This window comes from Phocoena sinus, chromosome 2 (genome assembly GCF_008692025.1).
Source record: "Phocoena sinus isolate mPhoSin1 chromosome 2, mPhoSin1.pri, whole genome shotgun sequence".
Lineage (NCBI taxonomy): Eukaryota > Metazoa > Chordata > Mammalia > Artiodactyla > Phocoenidae > Phocoena > Phocoena sinus.
The window spans coordinates 71,977,073-72,000,098 of record NC_045764.1 but is presented as its reverse complement, the minus strand read 5'-3'; the positions used below and the strand labels follow the sequence as shown (position 1 = coordinate 72,000,098).

At 40.6% G+C, this 23,026-nt stretch overlaps 1 protein-coding gene and 1 long non-coding RNA gene across 2 annotated transcripts in view; one reads left to right on the top strand and one right to left on the bottom strand.

Moving 5' to 3' along the window:
• LOC116749312 overlaps positions 1-23,026 on the top strand; it is a 40,167-nt gene that overhangs the window by 522 nt on the left and 16,619 nt on the right. The window contains exons 2-4 of the long non-coding RNA XR_004348566.1: positions 3,107-3,381; positions 6,605-11,452; positions 18,556-18,729. This is a non-coding gene — a long non-coding RNA (uncharacterized LOC116749312). The remainder of the gene's footprint in view (positions 1-3,106; positions 3,382-6,604; positions 11,453-18,555; positions 18,730-23,026) is intronic.
• Positions 7,913-12,010, bottom strand: RPS27L (ribosomal protein S27 like). Its single transcript, XM_032623568.1, has 4 exons — positions 11,293-12,010; positions 10,297-10,405; positions 9,225-9,335; positions 7,913-8,115 (listed from the first exon to the last, which is right to left on the bottom strand). The coding sequence occupies exons 1-4, from the start codon at positions 11,296-11,298 to the stop codon at positions 8,087-8,089; spliced, it is 255 nt and encodes an 84-aa protein (XP_032479459.1). The 5' UTR covers positions 11,299-12,010; the 3' UTR covers positions 7,913-8,086.

The following is a 23,026-nucleotide window of genomic DNA, read 5'->3' as shown; positions in this document are numbered from 1 at the left end:
GAATAGTTCTAGCTCACGGTCTCTCCTGTGGCTGCAGACAAGATGTCAGCAGGAGTTTCAGTCACCTGAAGGCTTGACTGAGGCTAGAGGATCTCATTCCAAGATAGTTCACCCATGTGGCTATAGGCAAGAGGCTTCTGTTACTTGCTGGCTTTGGGGAACAGGTCTCAATGTCTCACTTCATGGACTTCGCCATAGGTCTGCTTGACTGTCCTATGGCTTCCCTCAGATTGAGTGATTAAAGAGAGAAACAAGGCAAAAGCCACAGTGTCTTTCATAATCTTCCCTTGGAGGTCGTCATACACTATCACCTATGCCAAATTCTACTGGTCACACAGACCCACCCTGATTCAATGTGGGAGAAGGCTACACAAAGGCTAAATACCAGAAGATAGGGTTCATTGGGAACTATCTTGGAGACTGGCTCCATGGATGGCTTATTGTAGTGTTGAGGTACTGGGAAATACTGCGTAACAGCCATAGATGACGAATATTGGAGACTGAATTCAGGAAAATTCAAAAAGAAATCAAAGTTTTTATACAGTCTAATAAAAGAGGGCTTTTCTATAGTTCTGAGCTCTCAGCCTGTTTCTTCACTCCACTTTGATCTGTGAAGGTAAGTAGATGGATATTTCTGAGGGGTCAAAGTACAGAGAAAGCAGCTCCCTACAACAGATGCATTTCATCTCCTTATTTCTTTCTGGCTTCTCCTGACCTTTAGGTCTTCTATTCATATTTGTCAAAATTTTCGATCCATGCTGTCTTTGATAAATATAAAATGCCTTCCTTTAATGTTATTCTAAATTTTAAACATTAAATATTGTGACTAAAAGCAAATCAAATTAATGGCAATTTAAAAAATACTTATGATATTGGCAGATACATGTTTTTAGTTTGATCATGTGATATCAATGTGAGCTTTGAACCTTAGCACAGACCACAGAGCGAACTGCTTGGAGCTGCCAAGGAGGTGACATTTACATTGGGAGAGGAGGGAAGAGCATTGTCTGGGTGTCCGGGAGAAGTGCAGCGTGACTGAACTGTCTGTGCAGGAAGAGCCACGAAGTGTGAAGAGCCCTGTGAAGTTAGTGAATGTGCATTATGAGCAGGGTACTTGCTTTAGACTGGTTTTTCACCTTTTAGAATTCTTGTTGAAGCTCGGAGAAGAGCTGGGAATCTTCTCAGAAAATGAACCAATGTACAAACATCAGGGGTTCACAGACCTCAGATGGAATTCCTGTCTGCTATGATAACTTATTTTCTTACTTAATATTGTTAGAAACAGCATTGATAAATTTCTACATCTTCCAAAGTGGTAATTCTGGTGTGGCTGATCCTTAATATTAGGGAAAAGAACACAAGAGAACTTGACACAAATTTCTTGTGTTTTAGTTTTTTTTTTTCCTGAAATTTACAACTTGTCAAGGTGATTATTGACAACAAATGATTTGCTTTACCTTCCTATCACAGAATACAAAAGTTTAAAATTCTACCCCAAATTTGAAAGCTGAGATTATGGAAATATGTCTTTGTAATTTTTAATAGAAAAAACATAGATGGGTTAGAGTTCATTGTTGCATTTTATAAAGAAAAAAGATTACTTTTATAGAATAATAACCTCACCTTGTAACCTTTTAGGACTTTACAGCTACATTTTCATAACTATAGGCTTAAAGAATTATATTGTTATTTGCTATTGATTCAGGTTCAAATAGTCTGAGTTCTGTTTCTTAGAGGATACCAGAATAGCTAATTGATCTTTTATTTTGTGAAAAAAAAAAAAATACTAGAAAGCACAAAAGGTTCACATGGCAAATACCCATATAATCCCAATACCCAGAATTTAAAATGTTAACATTTAGTCAAATTTTCTTCATTTAAAAAATACTAGGGGGCTTCCCTGGTGGCGCAGTGGTTGAGAGTCTGCCTGCCAATGCAGGGGACACGGGTTCGTGCCCCGGTCCGGGAAGATCCCACATGCCGCGGAGTGGCTGGGCCCGTGAGCCATGGCCGCTGAGCGTTCGCGTCCAGAGCCTGTGCTCCGCAACGGGAGAGGCCAAAACAGTGAGAGGCCCGCGTACCACAAAAAAAAAAAAAAATACTAGGGACTTCCCTGGTGGTGCAGTGGTTAAGACTCCGTATCCTGGTCCAGGAACTAGATCCCGCATGCATGCCACAACTAAGAGTTTGCATGCCACAGCTAAGGAGCCCACGTGCTGCGACTAAGACCTGGTGCAACCAAATAAATAAATATTTTAAAAAATACTAATAGATAAAACATACTAGATAAAGCTGAAGACTCCTAGAACCACCACCCAAAGTCCCACTCCTTTTGCCCTGCAGGAATCTGCTGTCAGGAGTTGGGGTATATCCTTCCAGTCCCTTATTTAATACTTTCACAGCCAAGTATATATATTCATATCTGATATAGTATTAAATTGTATTATTTACATTTACACAAATAGCACCATAGTATAGATGTTTTCTACACTCTCCTTTTAAACTTAACATTGTTTTGTGATCTGGTCAAGTTGGTAAATATAAATTCAGTTTAACTGCTATGAAATATTACACTGTATGACTATATCACATTATACTATCCATTTTCTTATTGATGGATTTTTTTTACTATTATATGCAGTGCTATAAGGAACATCCTTTGACCGTATGAAATTGCAGTTTTTCTACCTCAAAAATGCATGAATATAAACAATTTTATATGGTTGAAACTAATTCTATTGTTTATATGACAACACTGACTTTCAATTTTTGACTATGCAATGGATGGGAAATGGTATCTGGTTGTTTTTACTTGCATTTACCTATTGTTAGTGAAGTTAGACCTATTTTCATATGTTCATTGGCCATCTGGATTTCCTCTAATGTAAATTTCCCACTTATATTCTGTGCTCATCCAGAATAGGGAAATGAATACAGCATTTCTTTAAGAATTGATTGTGGACATGTTCATGGGTTAGAGAATGAATAACCTTGATAAATATTGGAGTTCTCCCAACATGTGGTAAAAATTTTAATAGCCACAAATTCCTCCCATTCCATTGTGCATGCTCCGTTGCAATGTGATTTTGCCTCTCTTCTCAACCAGAGGTGGTGTCTATTTCTCCACTCCCTTGAACCAGAGGTGGCCTTGTGACTTGCTTTGACCCAGGGAAATGATGTTGCACAAGTTCCAGCGCTTAGGCCTCAAGAGGCCATCAAACTTGCATCTTCACCCTCCAAGAACACTGCCCCCAAGACGGCCACGTAAGGAAACCAGACTACCTTACTGGATAACCCAGCTGACGGCCAGTACCAGACATGTGACTGAAGCCATCTTGGACCTTCCAGTCCAGTTGAGCCTCCATGCATGAGTGAGCCCAGGTAAGACCAACCCACAGAATCATGAAAAAGAATGTCATCATTATTTTAAGCCACTAAATTTTGGGGTGACTTCATTTGCAGCAATAGTTAACTATGCTCCAGTGTGGTAATGAAGTGGGTAAATAATTTGGAAGAAAAAAACAGAACTTGAAAGTGCTTGATTTTGAATACACAGGATCCTTTTTTATTTAAAAGAATACTATTAACAGAGTATTTACTATGTGTCAGGCATTGTGCTAAGCACTTTATATATGTTATCTTCAAAACAACCCGATTAAATAGAAATTATTGTACTTATTTTGCCCAAAGTCACACAAGCATTAACCATTAGAACTCATTTCAAATTCAGGCATATCTGACTCAACAGCCTGTTCTAAAATTATCTTGTCTTCCCATAAAAAAAGCATCTCTAAAAATTTACAGACCCAATAAAAGGACAGTTAGTGGCATGCAATTTTATAGATGGAGTGCTTAGCAAAAATAAAAAAGTCACATAAAATGAATAAAAAAACATGTATTGGGATTTTAATTAGTAAATCTGGCTGCAAATAAAAAATACACTTTTGTTATTAATATGCAAATTAAAGACAAAGATGGCACAGTAGAGTCATGCTTTTACACACCCCCTCTCTTATATACATAGCATGATATATAAAATGTGAAATGAAAAAATGAAAAAGACACTCATGGACTTCAGAATACAAACACAAAACATCGACCAGGGCTGAAGCTGGCGTCTCCTGAGCTCTGGGTCCAGAAGGCAGTGGCAGCTCCAGTATTCTGTTCCTGTAGAATAAGTGAAACTAAACCTGCTTCCCTAAGAAAAATGTAAAATGTAGGCTTTTAACTAAATCGGACAGGACTAGTCTCCCTAATTTTTTTCTAATGTGAGGATTTGCTAGGTAAGAAAATAACAGTCAACCTGGTATAGGTCTGCTATGAATATTGGGGTACATGTATCCTTTCGAATTATGGTTTTCTCCAGATATCAATATATGCCCAGGTGTGGGATTGTTGGATCAAATGGTAACTCTATTTTTAGTTTTTTAAGGAAACTCCATACTGTTTTCCATATCTAATTAGATAAATTAGACTTCATAAAAATTTAAAATGTTTGTGTTTCTAAGGACAAAAGGTGAAAAGACAACCTACAGAATGGGAGAAAATATTTGCAAACCATGTATATAAGGGATTTGTATCTAAAATACGTAAGAACTCTTACAACTCAAAAATAAAAAGGCAACCCAGTTAACAATGGGCAAAGGATCTGAATAGACATTTCTCCAAAGAAGATACACAAATAGCCAATAAGCACATTTAAATATGGTCAACATCATTAGTCATCAGGGAAATACACATCAAACCCTAATGAGATAACTTCACACACACTAAGATGCCTATAATCAAAAAAATAGACAATAGCAAGTATTGGCAAGGATGTAGGAAATTGGAATGCTTGTGCATTGCTAGTAGGAATGTAAAATAGTGCAGCTGCTTTGGAAAACAGGCAGTTTCTCAACAAGCTAAATACAGAGTTACTGTATGACCGAGCAATTCCACTCCTAAGTATATACCCAAGAGAATTTAAAACATGTCTACAGGGCTTCCCTGGTGGTGCAGTGGTTGAGAGTCCACCTGCTGATGCAGGGGACACAGGTTCGTGCCCCGGTCCGGGAAGATCCCACATGCCGCAGAGCGGCTGGGCCCGTGAGCCATGGCTGAGCCTGCGCGTCCAGAGCCTGTGCCCCGCAATGGGAGAGGCCACAACAGTGACAGGCCCGCGTACCGCACACACACAAAAAGCATGTCTACACAAAAATGTGTACACAGAAGTTCACAGCAGCATTATTTATAGTAGCCAAAAGGTGAAGACAACCCAAATGTCCATCAGCTGATTAATAGATAAACGAAATTTATATTCTTTTTTTCTTTCTAAATAGGTTTTTTTTGTTTGTTTTTGGCTGCGTTGGGTCTTCGTTGCTGCGCGCGGGCTTTCTCTAGTGGCAGCTAGTGGAGGCTACTCTTTGTTGCGGTGCGCAGGCTTCTCCTTGCAGTGGCTTCTCTTGTTGCAGAACACAGGCTCTAGGTACGCGGGCTCTAGAGCGCAGGCTCAGTAGTTGTGGCGCATGGGCTTAGTTGCTCCGCAGCACATGGGATCTTCCCAGACCAGGGCTTGAACCCATGTCCCCTGCATTGGCAGGCGGATTCTTAACCACTGTGCTACCAGGGAAGTCCAAAATGTATATTCTTACAACAGAATATTATTCAGTCAAAAAGGAGATGAAGTACTGATACATGCATGAATGGCCATGATATACATTATGCTAGTGAAGGAAGCCAGACACAATAGGCCACATATTGTATGATCCCATTTATATAAAATGTCCAGAGTAGGCAAGTCCAAGGAGATAGAAAGTCTGTTAGTGGTTGCCAGGAGCTGGGAGGAGGAAGAAATGGGGAGTGAATGCTAATGAGTATGGAGTTTCTTTTTGGAGAGATGAAAATTGTCAGGGATTAGATAGTGGTAGTGGTTGTACAACGTTGTGAATATACTAAAAACCACTGAAATTTACACGGTAAAGTGTTGAATTTTATGGTATCTACATTATATCTCAAACCAAAAAAAACTGACCTTTATCAGGTGACTTACAGGGGCAACCAGATAAGAAACCGTTTGTCACCCGACCAGGTCAGAAGCCAAGAATTTCATTTTATTTTTAATTATCTTTATGTAACCTTTTTATTTTAATTTATGGAAGAGATATAAGGTTTTTTTAAAAAATACATTTACATTAAAAAATGAAGACAGGGCTTCCCTGGTGGCGCAGTGGTTGAGAGTCTGCCTGCCGATGCAGGGGACACGGGTTCGTGCCCCGGTCCGGGAAGATCCCACATGCCACGGAGCGGCTGGGCCCGTGAGCCATGGCCGCTGAGCCTGCTCAATGAAGACAATATAAATAATAGTATTAAAGAAAAAAATTCAGTAAATAATGTATGTTGCAAACCTTGAAGTTTGGAAAAGTCTGAGTGTTCTCTACTGAGCATTTTTCAAACCCAGTAGTATGTTTAGATTAATAATGAAGTAAAACTTAATATATCATTCAGTTCCCAGTGCCAAGTATCTCTTTAAATTAATCCTTAGATAGGTTCTTTAAAGTACAATACTTTCTTCCAATACTATTTCCAAGAAAATTTTCAGGAATTTGCTCCTTATTTACCACAGATTTTTCCAAGGTTCCTAAACTGTGCAAGCTGAGGTGGCTTGGAGCATCATGGGAGAAACATTGATACTTGACATCTTTTGGATACCATGCAAACTTCTAGTTCCAGGTAATTGTTACATTAGATAGCACCACATTCCCTTTGATGATGTATCTTTGTGAAGCTGGGTTTTGGGCCATTGCTGTGATAAAAAGCTAGTACTATGCAAAAATCAATGTAAAACAAAATGAGGATGGCTGTGTCCAACATGATCCCAATTTTGAGAAACTGCAGTGCCCAAAAGGCACACTCATTCCATTAGTAGGTAATTTAAGAATGAGGTAAAAATTATCACTTTGCTTTTAATTCATGTGCTCTTTTTTTTCAAATGGTTACTACAGTTGCTAGAACCTAACTACTTAATAAATTTAACTGTTAGGTATTTCTTTTGGCCAGGGGACTCCATGAAAAAATTACTGAGACTAAAGATGCCATAAACCAAGAAAGTTTGGGAAGCTCTGAGTTATTTATTTCTCCGTATATTAAATACGCTCCAAACTTTCCATAGTTCTTCAGTTCTCATGCAACATTCCTCTGATATACCAATCCGTATGTTAAAGGATCAGTCTCTCGGATTGGGGGTGTATATATGTAGGAACACCTCTTGATAGGAAATGACTGTCTTCAGTGCCTGCCTTAAAGGTAACAGGTAAAAGAGAAGCAGTTATCTTCCCAATCTAATGAGCAGTCATATAGGTGCTAGAGAGGGAAAGATACACTCTACCCCCTAACTCCCGAGGGCCACTTCATAAACCGTAAAAGTGACAATGAGATAACAACCACTCAACACATTTTTCAGTCAGGAGTGCTCACCTGTCTGGACCAGAGAATTCAATACCATCTACTGCCCCCTGCCAGAACATCCCAGGTAAATCATGCTACTCCTGATTTCTCCTCTCAAATTTTCTGCCCCAAAACGAGCTTTCTATAACTCAGACCCCAGCTGCAGTTACTGTACTAAAGTATACAGTATTTATGGGCATATAAATCCAAGGCATTACACTGTGATTGGTACTGCATTAAATATGTACTTCTATAAATGTTTCCATAGTTACAATACCAAAACTATATTTAGAATTAATAAATAATGAACTTCTTTCCATTTGTATTTAGCCCCCTCACGTAAATTTGGAAAAGGACTGAAAATCAAATAAAGTTTCTACTCCTGAAGCGAGACACAAACTAATCAGAATACCCTTTTAAAAATGTTTAAACCAAATTCATATACACAGCATATATAAATGTATAGTACATTAACACATACTTGAAAAAAAGTTTGCCCATAATCAAAACTTTATTGAAAAACTGACACCAAAATAGGAGAGCGCTGTTGTATACCTTACAAAATTAAACATAATTACATTATCTTGGTAGATTAACTGGAATTACTGAACTGATAAGGCTTTCTGTGATAGAACACAAATTCAGGAAGTTGTGTGGATCATTAGTGTTGCTTTCTTCTAAATGAACACCCTGCAAAGGAATCACAAGAGCACATTAAACACAAGTCTGTTCTATCTTTGGTACAGTTTTAATGACAAAAAATACTTTTTACATAAAAGCTTAAGTTTTAGAAATAGTAGAGCAATATTCATATATAGGTTATTTATTTTTTTTATACCAGAAATTTGCTAAAAGATATCTTTTATATTTGAATTTACTCTGATGTGACTGTCACTCCCGATTCTCAAATGTTATAATGGAGTTCAAGAAAATAATTCTGATTAGAGTTCATTTCAGATCTTTTAGGATAATTCTGGTACAGATGCACCCTTTTAATCATCTGTCAGCACATGGACACAAAGTTCTAAAATCATGGCATGATATAAAGGTTTTGGCAATCTTGCAAGTACATTTTTAAGAGCAATACTGCATTTAAATATTGTGCTAATTTCAGTTAGATCTCTCAAAGTCACACCAAATAGATCTTGGATTTATTGGCAATCCACTTATAACTCTTCCAATGAGAATAACATGGAATTCACAGCTCCTCAAAATACCACAAGCAAATTTCAAATATCACTATTGAACTGTAAATCTCTAAGTACTACTATGGAAAATTATATACATACGTATTATTTTTTCTTCACAAAAGTGAAAGAATTAAAATTAGACTATATTAATCATAAGTTGCTCAGAGAAATCAAACCTCTGACATTTTCATTATAGTTATCTGTTGCTTAGCTAGCAATGATTAAAACTGTCTTAAATCATATGTACCAAGTACATTTGAAACAAAATATTTACAGGAGAAATTTTTAAATCCTATGTTTTTAGATATCTTATGTATTTATTCTTTTGCTCCATTCTGATTTATGTCTAACATTCCAAGTTAAGCAAACTGACTAAATACAACAGAATCAGGTGCTCTAAACTAAGAAAAATAATAGATAAAGCAATTCTTTACAAGGTCAAGAGTACAAATTTATCTAATTGAACAGGGCACTCTTTACTAAAAGAGCAATAAAAGAATTATTTTGGTAATTATGAATTTAAGATTTCTTTTAAACTGATTTTTAGTAAAGAGAGATTTTAAAATCATAAAATCTGATCACTGGGTTAGAAAATGCCAAATGATTTACCTTCTGTGAGTCTGGCCTTTCCTCCTGTCGGCTGGCACAACACGGTTGAACAACCTACACAAAGCACCACTGTCTGAGCATGGCTGAAAACCGTGGTAATCTTGTAGCAGCCTGAAAAAGGGAAGTGTTAAAAGTGAAAAGCAGAAAAAAACACAGTACCTGTTCAACATATTTCTAGTAAAGACCCTGTAAAAGATTAGGAACTTCAGTGCTGTGCAGTAGCAAGCCATGTATGTAACAAACTTTTCTAGTAGCCACATTAAAAACAAGTTTTTTTAAAGGTGAAATTAATAATATATTCTATTGAACCTCAGTATTTCCAAAATATTATCATTTCACCATATAATCAAAGCCTTTTTGTTTTCAATGCTACATCTTCAAAATCTGGTGTATATTTCACACTTAAAGATACAGCATTAAAAAAAAGATACAGCATGGTGACTATAGTTAATAATAATACCATATTGAATATTTTATAGTTGCTAAGAGTATATCTTAAAAGTTCTTATCACAAGAAAAAAAAATTTTGTAACTATGTATGGTGACAGATATTAACTAGACTTATTGTGGTGATCATTTCCCAATATATACAAATATGGAATCATGAGGTCACACACCGGAAACTAATATATTGTTTTATGTCAATTATACCTCAAGAAGAAAAGAATGAGAAAGAATTTTTCCATTTTGACTAGCCACATTTCAAGTGCTCAGTAGCCACATATGGCTAATGACCACCATACCGGACCCTGCAGCTTTACACTGAAGAATCAATATACTTTTCATTGCATCGTGAAAAAGAAAACTTATCATCTGAACAGCTTAAAGACTTAGTAAGTCCAACGTCATGTCCCCTGTGGAGTCCCATTTTCACACACACACACCCCCACCACCCAGATGTTTCTAAAGTGGTTTATTATGGAAATAACCCTTATGACATTCCAATTCTGTAATCCCACTTCGGGTCCTAATATCATACACAACACACTATGAGTAACCCTTACAGAGAAATTCTGTAAGTAATTCTTATAGAAATTTTCCTTAGGAAAGGAGTTAAAGTTTGAAATTTTACCTGGACATTTTACATCCATAAAATAAGAATTTGGACTTTGAACCAGCCGTTTCTTCTTATGTTTTTTCTTTTCCTCTTCCAAGGAAGGATGCAGTAAATCTCTAGCCAACTGAATAAAAAAGCATATTATTACTACTAGAATGACACCACAACTCTGGCCGATTTAACCATATGTGAAATATACATGCAAAAATAGGAATAACAGTCATATTCAGCAGACAACACTTTAGATGTTACTTATTTTAAAGCCTGTTAACTTGCATCAACACTTTTTTATAATGCTTGTGTTCTCCAAGTTCCGGTTAAGGGGAACGATCAGGAAACATGTGGTAAGGTTAGCTCCGTTCTTCTTAACTAGTAACAGTCGCCAGTGAAAATAAAACTGTGGTGCTAAGTAAGAACGTGATCCGGACCCTGGACCCGCTGAGAGTACAAGTCGCTGAGGTAGACCCGGCGAATGCCAACACCGAGGTGATTTCTGCCCCCAGGGTTCAACATCTGATAAGAACTCTTTTAAGTGGCTGACGCGAGACGGTCCTTAATAATTTGTAAGGCAACTGCGAAGACAGTTTCCAAAAAGGAAACAAGTAGGAAATCGCTTCCAAAAGAAGGCACCGGGGGTTAAGACCCACGAAGCAAAAGAAGAGCAAGACTTCAGCGGTCACAGCCTCGCGGGTTCCCACCGAAACCCAGGAGGGCTGACTAAGGTACCCGGGGAGCTGTCCCCTCCCAGCCATCGACTCCAGACTGCACCCAGGGCGGCGCCGGGTGCAGTCCCAACGGCTCCACGCCCAGGCAGGGCCCGACTTGCCGCGCCGCCGGGCAAGTCCCAACAAGTCCACCACGCGCGAAAGAGCCGCGGGATCCGAGCCGCCGAGCCGCGTTCGGCCGGGAGCCCCGGGGGCCCGCGGAGCCATCGAGCTAGCCCGCCCCTGGGGCCCCTCGGCCTACAGAGAAGGCAGACACAAACGCGAAGCCCGAAAGTAAACAACTCACAGGCATGTTGATCCTTTCGCAAGCCCAGCCCGTGCAGATCTCTAAGCTGACACCCCAAGCAAGCAGCACGCGACCGGGAGCGCGGCGTCAACTTCCGGGATAGAGGAGACTGGGAGGAGCGGAGCGGCGGGCCCGTTGACTCTAGGCGCTCCTCTCTGTGGTGAGGGTTGGCTCCGGCCGGGGTCCGCGGGCGGCGGGCGAGGGGAGGTGCCGAGCCCCTAGCCCTTTCGAGTTCCAAAGCCCGCGAACCTAACGGGCTCCTGGGCCAAGGCCGCCGTCCCCAGGGCTTTGCCCTGGGCAAGTGGTTCCTGGAGCCAGGCTCAGGCGGTGCACGCCCGGATGGGAAGCCCCCTCGGGCTTCGGGAGCGCCGGCGCCGCTGCAGAGCGGACCCGGCTAGGCACGCTGGGTCACTTGTAGGTCCCGCCGCCAAGCCTTCCGCTCTCGGCTGCCCTGCGGGCGGGCACACGGGTGATGCCTCTGTTCTTTTATGTATTAAAAACAATATTATTAATTAAAACCATTAACACGTGCCAGCGAGATTATGAAAGAAGTTCGTTTACTTGCGCATCCTGCTTCCAAGGTACCGGTACCGGTTATTAAGTTCTTTGCGGGATGTAGCTGTGCCTTGGGTTTGCTTGGCCTTGAAAAAAGTTTTTAAGAAGCGCCGATTCGCTGCCGTGCTTAGTTCATCGTGTGGCTCCTTCCTGTCCTCCGTGGGTCACACTTTCCAGAGCAGACAGCTGGAGCCTGAAAAAAACAGCGAGTATCGCCGATGGCCAGACTTGAAATATTTTTGATGAAGAGGACCATCCTGTGAATGCGTGTCGTCAAAACCTAAGAAACCAAGGAGACGCTTCATCAGAAAATTGTCCTAGATAGACGTTCTCGATCAATTTTTATTTCTCTTCGAAAAGATAGTACATGTGTAATGTACATTTTGGAAAATACAGAAAAACAGAAGAAAATTTAAATCACCATCCAGAGATAAGCATTGTTAATATTCTGACCTTTATCATTCCAGACATTTTTTTATTCACTTGCATGTAGGTTTGTTTTGGGTTTTGGTATTACATAATTGGTATCATCTTGTACATATTCTTTTGTAGACTTGATCCCCTCCCCCCACAACTTACTGTATAATGAAAATCACTCGATGTTACTACATGTTCTCCTACACTATGACTTTTAATGGGCACATAGCATTCATCCTGTGAATATATGTCCTTATTTCATCCATACACTATAATAGACATTAGGGGGACTTACCTGGTGGTGCAGTGGTTAAGAATCTACCTGCCAATGCAGGGGACACAGGTTCGAGCCCTGGTCCAGGAAGATCCCACCGGCCACGGAGCAACTAAGCCCATGCGCCACAACTACTGAGCCTGAGCTCTAGAGCCTGTGAGCCACAACTACTGAGCCCGCATGCCACAACTACTGAAGCCCATGCACCTGGAGCCCATGCTCCGCAACAAGAGAAGCCACCTCAATGAGAAGCCTGTGCACCACAAGGAAGAGTAGCCCCCAATAGTGGCAACTAGAGAAAGCCCACGTGCAGCAACAAAGACCCAACACAGCCAAAAATAATAAATAAATAAAATAAAAATTCTGTCTGGAAAAAAAATAAAATAAAGTAAAATAGACATTACAGCTGGGTTTTAAATACTTAATATTTAAAATATTAATATTATATACTTTCAGACAGATAAGTATATGGAATAATACAATTGTGTATGCAGAATCATGGCCCCCAAAGACTTCTTAATCCCCAGGACCTGTAGTTATATGGCAGGTGGGAATAAGATTGCTAATTAGCTGGCTTTAAACTAGGAAAATTATCCTGGATTATCCTTAAAAGTGGAAGAGAAAGAAAGAGAGAGACATGTGGTGATGAAAGAAGAGCCTGAGAGATGCCATGTTGTTGGCTTTGAAGATGGAAGAAGGGGGTGGTGAGCCAAGGATTGCAGGCAGCCTCTAGAAGCTGGAAAAGACAAGGAAATGGACTTTCCCCTAGAACCTCCAGAAGGAACACAGCCCTGCCAGCACCTCAATTTTTCTCCCAGTGAGACCCAGGTCATACTTTGAACTACAGAACTGTAAGATAACAAATTTGTGTTGTTTTATCTATTTTTATCATTTATTTATTTTTCTGGATGCAGTTGACATGTCACATTGTATAAATTTAAGGTATACATGTGTTACTCTGATATATTTATGTAATATGGTTGCCATTGTAACAATAATTATCACATTACATTCTTACAATATTCTATGTTCAATAAACTTTACATCAACTCTTTATACACTAATGATGAAAAATCTGAAAGAAAAATTAAGGAAACACTCCCATTTACCACTGCAACAAAAAGAATAAAATACCTAGGAATAAACCTACCTAAGGAGACAAAAGACCTGTATGCAGAAAACTATAAGACACTGATGAAAGAAATTAAAGATGATACAAACAGATGGAGAGATATACCATGTTCTTGGATTGGAAGAATCAACATTGTGAAAATGACTCTACTACCCAAAGCAATCTACAGATTCAATGCAATCCGTATCAAACTACAACTGGCATTTTTCACAGAACTAGAACAAAAAATTTCACAATTTGTATGGAAATACAAAAGACCCCAAATAGCCAAAGAAATCTTGAGGAAGAAAAACGGAGCTGGAGGAATCAGGGTCCCAGACTTCAGACTCTACTACAAATCTACAGTAATCAAGACAGTATGCTAAGTATGGTATTGGCACAAAAACAAAAATATAGATCAATGGAACAGGATAGAAAGCCCCATGCCCATATGGTCACTTTATTTTTGATAAAGGAGGCAGGAATGTACAGTGGAGAAAAGCCAGCCTCTTCCATAAGTGGTGCTGGGAAAACTGGACAACTACATGTAAAGAATGAAATTAGAATACTCTCTAATACCATACAAAAAAATAAAGTCAAAATGGATTAAAGACCTAAATGTAAGGCCAGGCACTGTAAAACTCTTAGAGGAAAACACAGGCTGAACACTCTATGACATCAATCACAGCAAAATCCTTTTTGAGCCACCTCCTAGAGAAATGGAAGTAAAAACAAAAATAAACAAATAGGACCTAATGAAACAAAAGCTTTTGCACAGCAAAGGAAACCATAAAAAAAGATGAAAAGACAACCCTCAGGAGAAAATATTTGCAAATGAAGCAACTGACAAAGGATTAATCTCCAAAATATACAAGCAGCTCATGCAGCTCAATATCAAAAAAACAACCCAATCCAAAAATGTGCAGAAGACCTAAATAGACATTTCTCCAAAGAAGATATACAGATTGCAAACAAACACATGAAAAGATGCTCAACGTCACTAATCAGTAGAGAAATGCAAATCAAAACTACAATGAGGTATCACCTCACATCAGTCAGAATGGCCATCATCAAAAAATCTAGAAACAATAAATGCTGGAGAGGGTGTGGAGAAAAGGGAACCCTCTTGCACTGTTGGTGGGAATATAAATTGATACAGCTGCTATGGAGAACAGTATGGAGGTTCCTTAAAAAACTAAGAATAGAACTACCGTATGACCCAGCAATCCCACTACTGGGCATATACCCTGAGAAAACCATAATTCAAAAAGAGTCATGTACCACAATGTTCATTGCAGCACTCTTTACAATAGCCAGGACCTGGAAGCAACCTAAGTGTCCATCAACAGATGAATGGATAAAGAAGATATGGCACATACATACAATGGAATATTACTCAGTCATAAAAAGAAATGAAATTGAATTATTTGTAGTGAGGAGGATGGACCTAGAGTCTGTCATACAAAGTGAAGTAAGTCAGAAAGAGAAAAACAAATACTACATGCTAACTCACATATATTGAATCTAAAGAAAAAATGGTTCTGATGAACCTAGGGGCAGGACAGGAATAAAGACACAGACATAGAGAATGGACTTGAGGACACGGGGAGGAGGAAGGGTAAGCTGGGATGAAGTGAGAGAGTGGCATGGACTTATATACACTACCAAATGTAAAATAGATAGCTAGTGGGAAGCAGCTGCATCATTTGGGGAGATCAGCTTGGTGCTTTGTGACCACCTAGAGGGGTGGGATCAGGAGGGTGGCAGGGAGGCAGAAGAGGGAGGGGATATGGGGATATATGTATGCATATAGCTGATTCACTTTGTTATACAGCAGAAACTACACAACATTGTAAAGCAATTACACTCCAATAAAGATGTTAAAAAAAATCTTTATGGCTATTTTAGTACTTGTTACAAGTTTGTACCCTTAAACACCATCAATCTTACCCCCTACTTCCCATTCCTTGGTAACCACCATTTTACTCTGTTTCTTGGGGTATTTTTTACAAGTTTGATTTTTTTAGATTCTACATATAATATACAGTACTTGTCTTTCTCTGTCTGGCTTATCTCACTTAGCATAAGGTGCTCAAGGTCCATCCATGATGTTGCACATAAATTTGTGTTGTTTTAAGCCACTAACTTTATGTAGTAATTTGTTACAGCAACAATAGAAAATTAATACAATAATGAATACTCCTCTACCCACTGCCCAAATCTGTCAAACATAACACTCAATACTCCATCCCCACAATTTTTCACTATTAAAATAACGCTATAGTAAACATTCTTGTAGATAAGTCTTGGTGTCCATCCTTGATCATCCTTAGGATATTCCTAAAAAGGAATTGCTGAGTCAAAAGTTATGCACATTTTAAGATTTATAATATAAACTGCCAAATTACCCTCCGGAAAAGTCAAACCAATTTACAATCCAGATGTAAATGTCTGAGAATGCGCCTTTCTTCACAACCTTGACAATACTGGATATTATGTTTTTCCCTATCTCAGTCAATCCAAAAGAAGTAAATGGTATTTTGTCATAATATCATGTATTATGGAATAGTAAATGAAACTTTGCTATAAGTCTTCCATAAAAATTGAGAGTAGTTGTTTGCAAGTGTCTGGACTTGTCACTGTCTTCCCCTAATTTGAGGGAGAACATTGTGTTGTCAGGTCTCTTGTGAGCCAGATGCAGACATTTTAGAGACCCATACATATTCTCTTTCTCAAAAAATTATCTTACACTATCACTACAAATTACAAAAAGAAAAAAAAGCCTGTAATAACAAACAGGTGTGAAAGACTACGCTCATGGTAAACACTGAAAATGTTTAACTTTTGGAAAAGCTGACTATGCTGTCTTCTCATTTCCCCATAGAGTAGTAAAAAAACTTCACCATCTACTAGAGTTTGGGAACTACTCTCTGGAAAGTCTCCAAACACATGCAGGGATAAGACTGAGTATTAAAGGAAATTCACTTTCCTGTAAGCTCTTTAATCTCTTCTTCCTACCTAAGATTTCAGTTCTTTGCACATAACTATATCCTTTTCCCTCTCTTTTTTTTTTTGCAGTACGCGGGCCTCTCACTGTTGTGGCCTCTCCTGCTGCGGAGCACAGGCTCTGGACATGCAGGCCCAGCGGCCATGGCTCACGGCATGTGGGATCTTCCCGGACCGGGGCACGAACCCGTGTCCCCTGCATCAGCAGGCGGACTCTCAACCACTGCGCCACCAGGGAAGCCCCCATTTTTTATTGTAGTAAAATACACATAAAATTAACCTCGCAAAACATTTTTTATATTTCACTGTTGTCTTCATTAATATTTTTCAAATGCTTATTGGCCATTAGCACTTCTAAAGTGAGATGATCATCTATTTCTTTATGTATCCTTCTAGATTAGCGATATTAACCACTGATCATAGATACTGCAAATATTTTCCCAACTTTTTTCCTATTAAATTTTGGCAATTTTTTAATCATAGAGGAATTTATATATATTTCAAATCTATAATTTTTTTCCTTTTTGCTATTGTGTTTAGACAGGCCTTGGCCCCCTTAGGATCAGCTAAATATTTGCCTATGCTTTCTTTTAATTCTTTTGTTGTAGTATTTATTCTTTAACTTTTTAATTAACCTGGAATTTTTTTTCTTGCCGTGCAGCTCAGCTTGCAGGATTTCAGTTCCCCAACCAGGGGTTGAACCTGGGCCATGGAAGTGAAAGCCCAGAATCCTAACCACTAGCCCACCACAGAACTCCCTAACCTGGAATTTATTTTGGCACTTGATGTGTAGTAGGTCTCAGAACAATATCTAATCATCAGGCCTAGTTATTGCTTCAGTTACTTAACCAATGCCCAGTACAGTCACATTGTCAAAAGCCTTCAACTTCTGAGACACTGTAATAGTGTGAGAAATAAAACTCAAGGTCAAGAAGACCTGGACTCTATTTATAACTCTGCCTCCTCGTCCAAAGCTCAGTTTCTTGTAACATGTCCCCAGGCCCTTGCACTGATGGCAGGTAAAGGGACATGCAGGCAGGTGCAGAGACACAGAGTCCCTTTGCCTTGGCAACCTACTCTCAGGGCCTGCACAAGGAACTCCTGCCTGGCTTCCCAAAGGACTGAGAAGTGCCAGTTGAAATTCTGTGTGCTGGGGACTTCCCTGGTGGCGCAGTGGTTAAGAATCCGCCTGCCAACGCAGGGGACATGGGTTCGAGCCCTGGTCTGGGAAGATCCCACATGCCACGGAGCAACTAAGCCCGTGCGCCACAGCTACCGAGCCTGCGCTCTAGAGCCCTTGAGCCACCACTCCTGAGCCCGTATGCCACAACTACTGAAGCCCGCGCATCTAGAGCCCGTGCTCCACAACAAGAGAAGCCACTGCAATGAGAAACTGGCGCACCTTAACGAAGAGTAGCCCCCGCTCTCTGCAACTAGAGACTTTCCAGCTGTTTTATCTGGCCAGGTCTGAGGAGGTGCTGCTGAACCCTCCTTTTCAGCACTTCACCTTAAAAGTGTGTGGCCATTTCCACCCCCTTCCTCCTTTGCCAAACTTCAGACGCTGGGAAAAGTCACAGGTGTTCAGGGTAAGCCAGGAACCCACTGATGCTAAATTTCAAGCCGGCCAAAACCAGTTCTAAATAGGTCAGTTAGCCACTTTCCCCTAGGTTGGAGTTCCTCAGGCTTGTGCCCTTCCTTTTCCCAGAAAGATGGTCAGAGGTTTAGTTTAGTCTTGATGTTTAAGAAATTCAGGGTGTGAGGTGGGGCCCTAAAGTTAACTTTTCTTACCCCTGCCTTTCTAAGTATTTTTCTGAGAAGCTCAAAGAAATCCACATTGTCAGCAAAACTTTAACAAGGCAGCATTCTTTTTCTCTTCCTTCTATTGTCCACCTGTTGGCAGGTTGCAAAGCACGTGTGGCTTATTCTCAACACATTCCTGAAAGCAGCAGTAACTTCTGAAACCCACATCTTCTCTGCACATCAGTTCTCCAACAGGTTCACAAGTATTATCCCCAAAGCTCTGCTGTTCGGGTTGTGATTCATCTGCCACTCATGAGGATCCTTGACACTTAAGGTAAGCTCCAATCTTAAGGGGTAAGAGTCTCAGATGCAAACGCTGGTGTCATTTTCTTTATTTTCCATACCAACTTAATTTCTGACTGAGGCTGAGCCCCCATTGGGCTGGTACTATAGACCAAATGTTTGTATCCCCCACAAAATTCATATGTTGAATCCTAACCCCCAATGTGATGGTATTGGAGGGTGGGGCCTTTGGGAGGTGATTAGGTCATTAGGATGGAGCCCTCGTGTTGGAATTGTTGTCAAAGCCAAGTTCGTGTGCCCGACACGCAGTGGGGCCAAACAAACTGAAATGTTGGAGTTGGGATGGGAGCAAAGAAAGGTTTATTGCTGGGCTGAGCAAGGAGAACAGGCCACTTGTGCTCAAAAGACCTGAACTCCCCAGTGGGTTTCAAGGAAGCTTTTTTTTTTTTTTTTTTTGCGGTACGCGGGCCTCTCACTGTTGTGGCCTCTCCCGTTGCGGAGCGCAGGCTCTGGATGCGCAGGCTCAGCGGCCATGGCTCACGGGCCCAGCTGCTCCACGGCATGTGGGATCTTCCCAGACCCAGGCACGAGGCCGTGTCCCCTCCATCGGCAGGCGGACTCTCAACCACTGCGCCACCAGGGAAGCCCCTCAAGGAAGCATTTTTAAAGGCAAGGTGAGGGAGGGGATTCACAGTGTGAATCGAAGAGTTGTGATTGATGGTGAGGTAACAGGGTGAGGTCACAGGGATCAACATTACCAATCCTTAGGCTCCAGTAGGTCTGGGGGCTAAGTGCTTATGGTCGTCAAGTAGTTAACTTCTTCCATTTGGTGGCGGTTTTAGCATCTGTAAAACAACTCAGGAAATGTGCATCAGATATTGTTATTCAGGTACTTCAGGGAGGAACTAAAAATTCTGTGACTGCCATATGGCTGTTTGACTGTTTAAATTTGCTATTTTTGTCATTACATGTTCACATCCTTTCAATCATTAATTCTTGAGGCAGGCTTTTGTGACTCAGCGGAGGCCTGGGAGACTACAGCTTTTCTACAAAGAGGCGGGGGGGAGGACGTTGAGCGGGTGGGGGGGTCTGTTCCGGGAAGGCCCCATAGGGTCCTACTCCATTATAGAATTCGTGCCATTAAAAAAGAGGCCCCAGAGAGCTCCCTCACTCCTTCTGTCGTGTAAGGACACAGAAGTATGCCATCTATAAACCAAGAAGCAGTCTCTCACTAGACACCAAGTCTGTTGATGCCTGGATCCTGGACTTCCCAGCCTCCAGAACTGTAAGAAATAAATGTCTAGTGTTTAAACTACCCAGTCCATAGTATTTTGTTATAGCAGCCCAAACAGACTAAGATAGCTGGCCTGGCGAACACTTCACCTCATTCTTGAGGATTGTGCTAAGTTTCCTGTATGTGTCCCCCACCAGGTCTGTGCCCATCCTTCACCCTGCTCTGTGCCCAGGAGGCTGACTTTGATGGGCCATATCAGCTGGCTTCTCTTGCCCTCTGGTTTCTAGACCCCTTTTGAATGGGTCATCTGTGATCTGCCAGTACCCCCTGACAGGATATGCTCCTCTTTTAGTCTAGAAGGCTTTGCAGATGGGGTCCATCTGCTTCTTGGTTGTCAGTCTAACCAGGTCACTGCACAGATGTCTACTGTCCCTGTCTGTGGAACCCTTCAGGTTTGACGGGTCATGGCTCCTCCTATTTGTTGCTTTAGATGGATACGAGAATCTTAAGGTAGACGGCCTAGGTCTTGGCTATGCAGTTCTTTGCCAGTTTGTGGACCAGCAGCATTGGGATCACCTAGGAACTTTTTGGAAATGCAGACTCTCAGGCCCCATCCAGACCTACTGAGTCAGAAACTACATTTTAACAAGATCCCCTGTGATCTGTGTGTATATCCCAGTGTGAGAAGCCCTGGCCACCACACAGCCACTCTCTCTGGAGTCTTCCTACCTCCCCCATGGGGCTGTGGGGAAGCCCAACCCAGATTCCTAGTACTCCAGAGTAGCAAATCAAGGCTATTTCTCTAGATTGGAGCAGGGAAGTTCCCCACCTCTCCGGTTTCTCCGAGATACTTTGTTCATTCTAGCAAATTTCATTCTCTCTTATCCTGTCAAGGAACGCTTTAAGTCAATGATACTCAAACTTGATTGCTCATTAGAATCACCAAAGGAGCACCCTAGGTCAATTAGAGTATTTGGGCGTGGGACCCAGGTGGCAGTGTTTTAAAAACTCCCCAGGTGATTCCAAGAGGAGCCAAGGTTGAGAGTTCTCTGGAGGGCTTAAAAATTTCAAAAGCAAAGTCCAGGAAGAACTCCAGGCTACTTTTGCTTAAAGGTAGAAAGCGGGAAAAATACAGAGAGAGAAACATCATTAATAATTCAGAACATCCAGGCTCAGTAGCCACGTGAGCTGTCCCAGCACCATCTTGCTGGTCTTGATCATCAGGTCTCTGGTCTTCTCCTCATCTCTCTGGCTACTTCCTGCAAACCCTCTCATGATCTGCTCAAGTCTCCAGGGAAGAAAGTGAGCTCCTTGGAAGCCAGGTGCTCTCTCAAACTTCATTGTCTTCCCACAGCTCATAGTGAAGATGCTGAGGTCAGCGTAAATTTATGCAAATATAATCGCTCCCTTTTCTGAACTCCTGCAATGCTTATTGCCTGTGTTAATTGTTTCTCAATGACCACCGCTGTCTTGTCTGCTTTTCCTTTTTAGTCTCTCGTACTGCAAATTCACTTTCCTTATGTATATGTGTCTCTGTCTTCTCTTCCCTAAAAGCCCATAGGCTTCTCAAAATCAGGATTTGGTCTTATCTCCCCCATGCCTACTACAGTGCTTAGTAAGCACAGAACTCTGTCCATTGAGTGACATACTCAGCAGAACTGACTTGTGGTCACTCTCTGAGGACTGTTTCCCTCCGGGTTTATCTAGAACCCTTTTTTCTGGTCATAACTTTACTAGGTTCTTTTTTTTTTTATTATTGAAGTATAGTTGATTTACAATGTTGTGTTAATTTCTACTGTACAGCAAAGCGATTCAGTTATACATATATATCCGCTCTTTTTCCTATTTTTTCTATTATGGCTTATCACAGAATGTTGAATATAGTTCCCTGTGTTATACAGTAGGAACTAGGTTCTTCTTAATGCATGCCTTTGGTCTTTCCTCTGCCTTGACTTGGTGTGATGAAAACATCAAAAGACAACCTAATTCCAGCTAAGCCTCCATTAACTTGTTTCTAAAATTGGGAGAATAATTCTATGTCATTGTAGGGTTAATGAGATATTACAGGGAGCTCTGCCCTTGGAATGTATGTAGAAGCAAAATAAATGAAAATCATTCTGATTTTCCATTAGATAAAAGCCGCTTAAAAGGCTAATAGGTCAAAGGGCTCCAAGTATTAAGAAGAATGGTGCTCTATTTATTCACATTAAAAAACTGATTCAACTATGTATGGAATGTCTGCTGTATACAAAGCAGTAGGCAATGTAAATCCTGTTTCCTAGGATCACAGAAACTTTTTAACTCTAATAGCCACTTAACCACTTGAAGTTGTTTCCCTATCTGTAAAATGAAAATATTTATACCCATTACATAAGGTTAGATGAAGATAAAATGAGAGAATGCTTGTAAGGTACATAGTATACTGCGAGTGCTCAGTAAATGCCGACTATAATTCCTGGAGCTTGTTGATGATAAAGAAACCAGTTGGCCCTGGGAATCTTGGGCTGATGGTGATTTCCCTCATAACAACGCGTACAATGCAAAGTTTTTACAATAGTTCTGCCTTAAGGAAGATTACGAATATGTTCCATCTGCAGAAAATACTTGCTGGAGTCTTACCTTTGAATCAAAAGCTGAGAGATTGTTCTTTCAAAATCCAATAGGTGGCACAAGGAGTACTGGCCAGCAGAGAGCTTTATCTTCCCACTTCCAGAGGGCCTTCATCTTGAACATGTCTTCCTAGTCTGTCACATGGTCACTCCATAAGTAGATGTGCATAACAGACTTCAAATATACAGACCATGGTTATTATGGGGTTTCCTTAAAGAAAAAAGAGATGTGGTCTAGAAAGCAGTTGAGAATGAATCCAGCTTTTCCCAAATACTTTCCCCTAAAGATTCCACTCATCTGAAACTAGTTAATTACACTAAACTACTTAAATTCCAAATTGCCCTTATATGAAAGTTAAATACCGTTGTCTATAAATGTATTTCTTATAGAGACACATGGTCCAAAAATCTAGTAGAAGGTCTGTCATCATTATTAACAGTGCCAGCTCTGTCATCACTGGGTGGTGTGGATGCTAAAGCAGTGG